Raw genomic sequence first — 11,920 nt, forward strand, 5'->3', positions numbered from 1 at the left:
TATACATGTCAGGATTTCCATATGAATAATTATTTCTATAGCTAATTAACCTAAAGGAAAACGTTTGGTTCTTTTATTGTTTGGAATAATAAAGTCATATTTGGAATAAAAGCCTTTAGAAAAGTCAGAAAACGTTATTTGTCCTGACATTACACATAAACAAACACACAAATACACACCAGGGTCAGTTAACAAAATGGCTTCATAGAGGAACAATTTCAAGTTCTATGAAGAACCCCTGAATGACCGAAGTGCAGGTGTGTGTAGAACCACGTTAAATCCAATGCCTCTGTGCTGTATGGCAGTGTCCATAAGTCTCAACAACACCTATATTATTCCTTCTGACATGTGACATAGATCTGCGTAAACATTTACACTGGGGAGGATTTGCCATTATCAATATCAAGATGACATTAATGTCAAGTAGTTTCACAGTTACATAACGCAGATAACAAGACCCACACTGTATGTCCATAACTTTGTAATACACTTGCTAGAGGGCACTCTGGAGCAGCTGTACTCCACACTCAGTCAGTCCAGTGCTCTACACTTCTAGCCAGTGTTAGCCACCATGGATGCTGACCTTAGGCTTAAGCACTGAGCACTGGCTAGAAAAGTAGAGCACTGGATGAGGTGGAGGGTCATTAGAGAACCAGAACTAATTATTCAACATCAGAACTAATCCTTACTCATTTTTATGGCTGAATGGCAACAAAAATGTTCTGACATTTGGTGCAAAGCCTTCCCAGAAGAGTAGAGGCTGATCCTGTATCAAAAGGGAACAAAAACCTGATTTCAGTAGAACATCTGTGCATCAGACCAAATGATCACTATATTAACTATATTAATTATACTGACTGTTACTTTACTCAGTGTTAGGACAGAAGATGACAGAGAGCCAGTGTTGGATGGAATAAACATTCTTATTCTCTTTGGTGACACATGGTAGGTATAAAAACAAAGTTGCTTACAATTTTTTTTTTCACACACAACCCCAGACATTCACATTATACAATAGAAATGTTATACTATAAATATAAAAAGATATGTGCATTTTTGGGTAAAAACACAATCGACAAAACACCAAAAAAAGGATAAAAAACAACAACAACAACAACAACTCTAAAACACTTGGGATGTACATACAGATGACCTTAATTATGAATTATAAAGATGTGTAGTGGAATATATCAGGAAGCAAATCTGTAACTGCCGGATTCTGGTCTGCGACGTTCATTCAAAAAAAGTGAAACACCCCAAATGTCGTGTCAGTTTCCATTTCCTTTGTGTGTCTGAGTAGCAAACATTCTATCAGTCACTCATTTGTCGTCGACTGTCCTCCGCATGAATCAATGTTGCTAGGCTGTGTTAAATCTTCGAGGTGTTGCGTTTAAACTGCAACCACAAGAAGAAGAAGAGCAGCTCGAAAAATAAATTACATGCATGCTGTTAAGAGGCTTTTGGTTCAAGTCTTATGGAGCAATTCACAAAAGTACATTCTCTTTAAAGTAGTTTTGAATCATTCAGAGACATCATGAAAGCTAGGAAAGCTGGAGTTGTTGGTACAGGAGCTCATCCTTCCCTTTAAAGATGGAAGGAAGTGAAGGAATTAAATAAAAGCAGTGGATTTTGTTATAAACAGAGATTAATCAAAATATCCTTGACTTTTCCGCCTTGATCGAGGCACTTGTGTGTTCCTTTGGATGAGTTTGTTTTAGGATTGTGTTTGGATCCACTATCGAATCTTAGTCCAAATGCAGTTTTCATTTTTTGCTGGTGGTATCTTCCTTCGCCACATTGGTTGATGTGTTTTCTTTTCCTCATCATAGTCATAAAAATCATCTCCCATGTAATCGAGGATGGACTTCTCAGTGGATGTGTGTGCCGGATGAAAACGTCCATGAGATGGAGTTGACGTTGATGAGCAAACCTCAGACATCCATGGCTGGAGTACACTGGCGTAGAAGGCACTGATCCAAAGCACAAGTTTTAAAAAAGCAGATTTTTCAATTCACTAGCAAAGAAGTCATTCATCCAGCAGAAACGGTGACAGTCTTGTTATCAGTGACCAGCTGAGACTATAATTTTGAAATGTTTGTCCTTACACCTAAAATACTGAAAAGGCACTGTGTTGATTCCAGTATCTAAACTTTCAGACCTTTGTCCTTGTCCTGCTTCCATATATGCAGCTATTTTCTTTCAAATCACATAAAGGTCCATTTCTCTCTTTCAGTAATCTCTCTATGACAGTTCCTTTGGGACCATACTGCTGTGGCAAGCAAGTCTAATGTTTGGTCCTGTTCTTTTTCAAAGCATGACGTTGGTGTTTCTTGGGTAAATCAGATTCCTCTGCCGATCTCCTCCGATGGTTGCCGTAAATTCTTTTAGTCTGATACTTCCAGCTATACATCCTCTGGAAGTTTGAAGCTGGAGAGAAAGTAAAAAAAGAGAAATAGATTAAAATTTTCTAGCAACAACAGCAGCACTAACTGAAGCACTAACAGAGCTGTGGTTGAGTCAACATCCTGTAATTATCTGCATCCCTCAGGGAAGAACATCTAAAAGCACCCAGCCAGACCTTCTAATAAGTCAGTTATTTTAAGGTTTACCCACTGATGACTTGTGAAAAGCAGTGACAAGCTTTTCTGTACTACTTGTGTTCCAGCGATCTGAAAGAAGTTAATTCTTAATGAAAGACTTACGGGCCATGCAGGAGATCTTGGGCAGATCCCAGGAGCCGTCCCCTCTGCAGCGGATTGTGGGGGGATGCCTCTGGATGAAGCCGTCATAGCACTGGTACCTCACCAGTGCGTTAATCTCATAACGTGGACGCATCTGCCCAAAGGTTCGAGCATTCTCCACCACAGGAGGCTGATTGCAGGACACTGGAACAGAAAACAGAACATTGAAAATGATACTTAACTCTCCTTTAACAGTTACTTAACTTTTTCTAGACTAGTTTTCAAAGGTAATATCACTTTAAAACAATTATATGGACACTTTGAACACAGTGAAGATCAGTGTAAATGTATCAATATGTTTTAAAGCACTTTGTAAAGCACATGTTTATAATGTAATATTCAAACTTTCTCCTTTTGTTGTTTTGTCATTATTTTATTTGACAAAATTAACCTAAAAATTAAGTAGTTTGAAAATGGCAAGCTAGAAGAATTTATTATGAATGAATGATTTGTTATGAGTAAAATCTAGGAAAATAGATACATAGATTTCTTTAGTTCTTAGGGATAATATTGCATCCAAAAGTGCATTTGGTTTTTGGTTTTGATGATTTAAAGATTGTGATTTTAATGTTAGTGATCATGATAATGTCCATCCATCCATTCATTATCTGTAACCCTTATCCAGTTCAGGGTCGCGGTGGGTCCAGAGCCTACCTGGAATCATTGGGCACAAGGCGGCAATACACCCTGGAGGGGGCGCCAGTCCTTCACAGGGCAACACACACACACACACACTCACACCTACGGACACTTTTGAGTCGCCAATCCACCTACAAACGTGTGTTTTTGGACTGTGGGAGGAAACCAGAGCACCCGGAGGAAACCCATGCAGACACAGGGAGAACACACCACACTCCTCACAGACAGTCACCCGGAGGAAACCCACGCAGACACAGGGAGAACACACCAACTCCTCACAGACAGTCACCCGGAGGAAACCCACGCAGACACAAGGAGAACACACCACACTCCTCACAGACAGTCACCCGGAGGAAACCCACGCAGACACAGGGAGAACACACCACACTCCTCATAGACAGTCACGGAGCTGTGTGACTGCGACACTGACTGCTGCGCTACTGTGCCGCCCTTCATGATAATATGCTTAATTTTTAGTTTTCATTTTATTGTTTTTTTTTTAAGAAATTATAACTGCTATTTTTAATACTATGCAACCATTGCTAAAAATAACTGTGGGAGAAAGTTTGAATATTAAATTACAATTTCATATTACACAAAAATGCTTAAAAACTAATTGGTACACCTTAAACTACACACTGAAAAGGACATTATATTCTTTGAAGGGTAGTTTAATATCAGCCATTTTACCATAAAAACATTCACGATTACATTTTATTACAATAATGTTGTTTTCATGCAATATCTACAGATTCCATATCTTTGGGCATGCACAGTATACAGTGTGTATACGGACATTTATTGACCATTAAAAAAGATAAACTCACCTGTGCCTTTCTTGCATGTGAAGGTGAGATGGTAGTTGCAGGGAACATCGTTCCACTGACCGTCCTCATGCCAGATCATCACCACACAGTCCTCTCCAGAAGAGAAGAAACTATCTGGCTGATTGGGTCTCCAGTTCTCATATTGCTGTGAGATTGGCAAAAATAAACGTAAGGTGATGTTCGACACTTTAGTCATGTGCAAAATCTTAACATTTCTTTGCAATACATTTTGCAAAGAATAAATAGTAGCGCTGTATGTAATGAAACAAAACATGTTGAAGTGTTGTCTGTACAGATTTATCTGCATTAATTAAAATCTTAACGTCATATTGCTCCATACTATGTTTTAAACAACACAAAGGAACGAAAGCTTAAGGCCAATATGAAATGCTATTTTTTAAAACATTTTATTTCTATATATTTCTTCCATATCTCATTTCCTCCACACAGTGTTTGGACGTGGTGAGGCCATGTAAATGCATCTGTCATCTTAAAAATCCTTTAAAAAATGACCAGAGTAAAATGTTGGTCATTTTGGCAGTCAAAAATGAGCTAATGTTGCTCAGCAATTCCTTGCCACAGTCATTTGAGTTATAAGTTAATATACGTAGACAGCTTGTATATTAATTCTCTTTTGGTTCATTACACGGAAACATCTGTATTAAAAAGAACTAAAAGCTTATGCATTGCTAATCATGTAAAGCATATGGAGCACAACAAAAGATTTTCCTTCGCAAGGAAAAAGATAACCCTTATGGTAATAGTTAACATCAGGGGCCACCAGGGGGCGCTGTCTACTTCCTTACTGCACTAAATCTAATTTCTACCACCTGAAGCAGCGTGCTGTGCAGAACATTTTAATTAACGCTTTTAAATCTCAGAGACCAGAATTTGGACATACTTCAGTTCAGTGTCTTATAGCTACATGCTCATAACTACGCTCATTGCATGTAGTAACTGCAAGGAGTAACAAGAATAAAACATATTGACAATTGAATCAAGTCTGATGTTTTCAGGGTTAACAAATGTACAACTAAAACTGAAACAAAAATAACTCTCATATCAAAACCTAACATCTCTGAAATGCTAATTCTATATTGAGGCCAGTAAAAGATGCAGCAGTAAACAGAAGACAGCGCAGCTAGAACGGACCTGAGGTCTGTGAGATACCCCCATAAAATTATATCTAAACCTGACTCCAATCTCTGATCAGCTCTCCCAATCTACAGCCTCCTCTAACAAAAAGCCAGCTGGCCATGGTCACTGGCCACAGTCCACAATAAATGTCATCCCTGTATACTAGCAACACTAGATTAACTCCACACAGTCTCATAGAAAACAATAACACAATCTGCATGGGACTATTCTGGACCTAAAAACGCTTAAACAAAGTTTCCTTTCTCTCCTTGCCCCTTTCCCCAGTACACCTCACTGCCCGAGTATGATGTCACCAGCCATGTCTCTCTTCAGATGGAAAGAATGTAAAATCCAAGGAGAGAAGTGATATAGCAAAGGCAGGAGAATGGATAAACTGGGTGTTTATGACTTAAGAAGATAAATGCACAACAGCAGTAGTCTGTTCAGCAAAGAACACTAATCTGAAGAGCAATCAGTGGCTTTCTGTAAAAGGTAAATCCTGGATAGAGGTTATGTTCTCTCTTAAACCATCTCTCCAGTTAAAGCACTAGATCAGTGGACTTTTTTAAGGGCAGAACAGAAATGTTCTGTGTATCTGGCACTAATTAGAAATTAGAAATTGCTGCTGGTTTCCTAATCAGCTGCTAATGCGACAGCTATCACGCCTTTCCTCCAAGACATGGGAAACTTCCCACTGTTTCTTTTCAAGCCACTTAACGCACATTGACACAAAATGAAACACATTTGTGTTGGTAACGTGCTAAAGGAAGCAAGGAGGTTCAGAGGAGGTGATCAGTACTCAATTCATTCATTATCTGTAACCCTTATCCAGTTCAGGGTCGCGGTGGGTCCAGAACCTACCTGAAATCATTGGGCGCAAGGCAGGAATACACCCTGGAGGAGGCGCCAGTCCTTCACAGGGCAACACACACACTTACAGCTACGGACACTTTTGAGTTGCCAATCCACCTAACAACGTGTGTTTTTGGACTGTGGGAGGAAACCGGAACACCCTGAGGAAACCCACGCGGACACAGGGAGAACACACCAACTCCTCACAGACAGTCACCCGGAGCAGGAATCAAACCCACAACCTCCAGGCCCCTGGAGCTGTGACTGCGACACTACCTGCTGCGCCACTGTGCCGCCCTGCAATACTTTATATTTCTAAAAAAAATTTGTGGCTTACACTTTACTTCTCAGAAAGTGTGATTTACCAAAACTGACCATAACCATAACCAGCTACAAAGTAATAAGTCTATATAACCAATAATAAGTATATAGCCCCACTTTGTTGACCCAACTTCAAAATAATATGTCTTATTATGTGCTGATATTTTTTAAATTCATATTACTTGTTCTTAGTGCTATATAACCACACCCATCTCTGACTACTGCAGCTTTCTAACTTACTGTGATTAATTCAAATTAAACTCCACCAAAATAATCAAACCCATTTAAATGGTTAGTATATTTGAGAGTTCCTATGTGAAGTGAATCATTTCCTAAAGAATCACATTCAGATCCAAATGCAGGGAGGTCTGTGGTCGACACCACTTCCTATTGAACCAGTGTAACAGCTGAAACAATTTAGCTGAACAGCTGAGGGGCTCTTGTCTTTGGTGTGTATCAGCTGAATCCTGTGGAATGTTTTCTGGAAGCAAGCGCTCTGCTCGTGGCTGCCATCTTTCAGCAGCGTGGTGGATTGCGACTCATACTTCAAAGCCATGCAGACCACTTTGCCACGTGTCCTGTTATTACACGGTTCCACCGGCTGTCCTCTGTTCCTCTAGACATTCTGTAATGATGCAGCTTTTACTCTCATGACAACCCCAATGACATACTCATTTACACAAACACTCTCACAGACTATCTCTCTCTCTCTGTGTGTGTGTGTCTCTCTCGGTCTCTCTCTTTGTGCTCAGGTATGCATGTGCATATGGTATATATACCTGGCAACATCCTTGACCCCTTACACCCCAAGGCTTAGCATAGTTGTATTCTATGAGTTTGCCTGTTTATAATTGTCCAACAAATGCATCTTTCATAACTGTAGTGAGGTTGGACATCTTAAAGACTGCTGAAAAAATCTCCTTTAATCTAATGATAGACTGTAGAGTTAAAGTGCACACCACAAAATGTACACAACCCAAAAAAATACACAAAATGTATATTTTGTGAGGCACAGACAAAGCATCCAACTTTTAAGACTTTGGAGGTGTGAAATGACATCCCTGTAGACTTTCTGACAAACTAAAAAAAACACTCTTAAAAAAGAAGGTGTAATTAAGGTGTAAGGTGTTGGAAGGTGTAATTAAGACAAACATTGGAATAACAATACAGTGCTTTCCAAAGTGTGTGGTGGTGCTATTGGAAGTAGATCAAAGCAAGGCAAATAGATACATACATAGCACATCACCTCTAATACTTCTTCTTTATATTATATATTTGTCACTTTATTTTGTTTTGTTCCAGTTTGGTATGGATTACAATGTTTAAAATAAATTTCAGTGGAGTTTGGAAGCAAACGATGTGCATTTGTGTGTCAGAGTGGTGGGTGGGGGGCGGGGTGAGGGAGGCAATGTAGAAATGTTTGGGAACCAGTGGAATAATATAATATTAAATTAACCTGTGGCTTAGAGGTAAAATATTGGGGGTTAAATATATGGCATGCATATAAAAACATGCTAAAAAACATCTACCATCACACACACACACAGGTCCACTCAGAACCCTGTAGGTTTCCTGCTTTACTGCTGTAAGTACCCAGGTGCTGCCCATCTGTATGGCTGGTTCCCCTCTATTTCCTGAACAGAGCGACTACCTGTCCACACCTGTCAGCTTCCTCTCCTTTCGTTCATTCTCAGGTTTATTTTAATCTCTCAGCTGGAAGAGGACCTCCACCGGCAAGTACCGTTTATCTCCTGCCCCTGGAGGCCTTTCTCTCTTCCCCATCCCCCGGCTACAATCTGGATCTTTGAAGTGAGAGCCCAATCGGCACCAAACCACCCAAAGCAGTAATTAGCCACTTTCCTGTGTGCTACTCAAAGAACAATTGGGGAACATCTTGTCTCCCCGCTGCCCCCTCCACCTTTCTTTGTACATACACAGAGATTCACTGATAAAAAGCAGTAAACCTCGCAAGAGTCGCTAATCCTTAGATTTGTGTATTTTAAGTTAGAGCTAACGTTAACACTTTCTTTTGATGCTCTACTTTAGCTGCTTTGAAGATGTTCACTTTATATTTAAGCTCTAGTCAGCAGCACGTCTGTTTTATTTGAACTTTTCCCTTACTCCAACCTCAGCTCAAAACAGTGCTTTTCTAACCCTAACTTTAACAGGTTTTAAAAGTGGTTGTAGAAAAGTTTCACAAAAATGGCCACTTTTCCATCCAGACAACCTAACAGAGTAGAGTAGATAAAATAACATAGGCTTGCAGCACAATGTTAATTTACACGGGATACTTTTTGGTACCACATCATTTAAGACTTCTGTGAAGAAAAAATAAAACCATTCTGAGGTATAATCAACTCTTGAAGGCTTTTGGCATCTTACGAAATCTCTTGCCAGGTTTTTGGCATCAGATTTGAATTGAATAACTTTAATGTTAAATAAAGACATTTAAAAACATTTGAATACTACATTTGTAAATCTATTTCAATCTTGGAAATACTAGAAATAAAGCATCTAAATTGTCCTTGTAAATTCCTATTTTATCAGTATCTGTTTTAGAATTCATGCCATTTATCTCCTGACAAGAGGAACACATCAGTCCTGATAAACTCTTACCACAACACGGCCATCTGTCCACCGGAAATCATTTTCAAACATCTTATCATTCAGACCGATCCACTGGTAGTCATGCCCAAGTTCTGCCAGGGTAAAACAGAGCGTGTGGGTTAATTCCTCTGCCATATTAGGTGCGCCTGCTCAGTCTATAAAAATAAGGCATTTATAGCTTACACATCACACTTCCTGTTTCTCAGGCCTTAAAAAGCTGGGCTCCATTCTAGTGCAGTGATGAAAGCATGTGGTTATAAACATCTTCGTTTCAGTAAATGCCCTGAGGAATCTATCACTTTACTAACTGTTTGGAAGAAGTTTCTATTCCTTTTTTTTTTAATTACAGACATAGTGTTCACACTCAGTTACTGCCTTAAGCAAATTTTAATAGTGAGAGAAATATGCTTATTTTTAACTGAATATTGGCAAATTCACTGTAATTCAATAATCTTCCTGAAACATTAAAAGATTTGCATTTTCAAACAGTGAAAAACAATTACAAGGTTATCACAGCATACTACATAATGAATCATTTATTATGGTCTCTTATAAATCATATTGATATTGATGAGCCCATGTGTCATACTGATAAACAGTACAATGCAAGCACTCTAGAGCTTCAGCACTTACGGTTGATAAACTGCTGTTCTTCTTGAGACAAAATACTGGTGAGGTGAGCACCCTGGAGACGACACTCGCGCTCAGCTGCATCCCATGTGCGTCTGTGGGGGAAGTATTTGTAGCAGTGACCCTGGAACTTGTGCCAGCCATAGCTGCATATTTCGGTATCTGCAATGAAAAGAAATGTTCAATAGTTAATTTGATAAAAAGTATAATAAAATAATATTTATCTTTCAGTTTAAAGTTACTCTCAACTTAAGGCCTGTTAGAAACAGGTGTTTTTAAAAAAATGTACCATAAATCTAACTACAGTTAACATAAAAAAAGGTTTTGTTTGAGAAAACCTTCAAGTTTTTCAAATGTACTTCGCCTTAGGGTTTCTGTTTTGTCTCTCTTTCACCCTCCCACTAAACGACACTCCCCTGAGGTGAGACTGGTTAAGTGTGTTAAGCACTTGTGATTCTGTAGTATCAGGATTATCTGGAGTAAGGTATAGCTTGCCAAAAAAGGTTAAGGGTTAATACACTCCAAATGTCACTTCACAGGTTTTGATTGTTGCTGTTCTGCTGAATAATTGTGAACAAAAAGATTTTAAGATACTGCATCAAGTCAGTCATGAATGAACTATAAAGCATTGCTCTCCAAATGAACTATGTTTTAATCAATCATTGTGGCTGTTTCTGGACCAGCCCTAAGCTGCACTGTTTCAGGCGGCTGATAGCTTGTTTAAAATGGCCTTGGTTGGAGCAGATCTGCCCTGGCAGAGACACTAATGACTAGCAGTTAATCACCAAACCTGAAGGATGCTGAAGGAGAAGCCTTGAAAAGCCCAGATTTTACTGCAGTGGAAGACCCTGTGTGTTTCATTAACAGGCATTTAGAAGGTAGTACGAGTCATTTAAAGGTGAAATTTAAAGTCAAATGACCAAAACATTAGTTTTTACAAAATAAAATGGCATTTTCTAGTACATCACTGCAGTGCTGACTCCTTATCTTGGCATAGCATCACTGTCCAAAGAAAAACATGCAGGGACCACTGTTGTGTTCAAATGATGTAGTAAACTAAAATCAGTAAAATTGTAGAAACATTATTCTTTGGACTGAGACAATGTATTCTGAGTCATTCTTGAATCTTGAACAGCTATTTTTGTTGCTGTCTTTCACTGTTAGACTTCTGGCATCAGTGTCTGAGAAAGCAGCTGTGTATAAGTATTCAGACCCTCTGGCTGAATTACCCATGTATTATAAGATTGTCGAAGGTGGACAATGCCTAGTGCCAGTAAGAAATATTTAACTGAAAATTTCCATGAGAGCCAGAGGCAAAATTGCATGAATTTTCTATTAATCTGTTATTCAAAATGTTTTCCATTTTTGGATGTAACATTTTGTAGTACATATATTGAACACATTTTCCAAGGATTATTCAACTTATAAAAATAAATAACCAGTTTAGGATTCAACTTCAACTTTACCTCATTTTACACGTTAGCCAGAGTTAAAAAAAGAAAATAATTAAGGGTCAATCAACAATTGGAAATATGTAAAAAAGATGGGATGTCCAAGAGTGGGAACTTTCTGTATCTTTGTTTTCAGGTTGCTGGTCTTTAAATGAGAACCTCTCAAGCCGACTACGATAAAAAGATCTCAAACTTAACACTTAAAAATGTCAGCTGAGAAGTAACTCTTGAAACAACCCATTATAGGTTTCATTATGAAAAGCTGGTCTTCCACATGATTTATCAATCCAGCTACCTAACTTCAAAGCCATTCTGTACATTAATATCTAAATTATGGAGTAATTTTGCTAGAGAATTTTGCCTTTACCTTGCTCACAGAGTGCTCCTGTGTAGCTTGGTAAACATACACAGGTAAAGGAGTTCAGTCCATCCACACAGGTACCTCCATTTCTGCATGTGTTGTCCTGGCACTCATCAATGTCTGCGTTATTGAGAGATTAAAATCAAACAAAGTATTCATAACAGTTATTGTGTACACCAATAGCAATAACATGAATTTGCCGTAGAAATACATTTGTAGAAAATATACCTATTTCACAACGTTCCCCACTGTATCCAGGTGGACAGGTGCAGACATGAGTATTACCCATTTTCAGACATAAGCCACCATTCAGACATGAACCATTAGAACACGAATGGACACCTACATTTGAAA

General features: G+C 38.8%; 1 protein-coding gene across 1 annotated transcript in view; it reads right to left on the reverse strand.

Annotated features, from left to right (window-relative positions):
• Positions 1-994: 994 nt before the first annotated feature.
• The window catches only part of LOC136676694 (brevican core protein-like), a 38,395-nt gene continuing 27,469 nt past the window's right edge, over positions 995-11,920 (reverse strand). The window contains exons 6-12 of the mRNA XM_066653873.1: positions 11,795-11,908; positions 11,573-11,686; positions 9,758-9,916; positions 9,134-9,216; positions 4,208-4,352; positions 2,703-2,885; positions 995-2,427 (exon numbers count right to left, since the gene is read on the reverse strand). Of these exons, the coding sequence (XP_066509970.1) occupies positions 2,285-2,427; positions 2,703-2,885; positions 4,208-4,352; positions 9,134-9,216; positions 9,758-9,916; positions 11,573-11,686; positions 11,795-11,908 (941 nt within the window). The 3' untranslated portion in view covers positions 995-2,284. The remainder of the gene's footprint in view (positions 2,428-2,702; positions 2,886-4,207; positions 4,353-9,133; positions 9,217-9,757; positions 9,917-11,572; positions 11,687-11,794; positions 11,909-11,920) is intronic.

This window comes from Hoplias malabaricus, chromosome X2 (genome assembly GCF_029633855.1).
Source record: "Hoplias malabaricus isolate fHopMal1 chromosome X2, fHopMal1.hap1, whole genome shotgun sequence".
Lineage (NCBI taxonomy): Eukaryota > Metazoa > Chordata > Actinopteri > Characiformes > Erythrinidae > Hoplias > Hoplias malabaricus.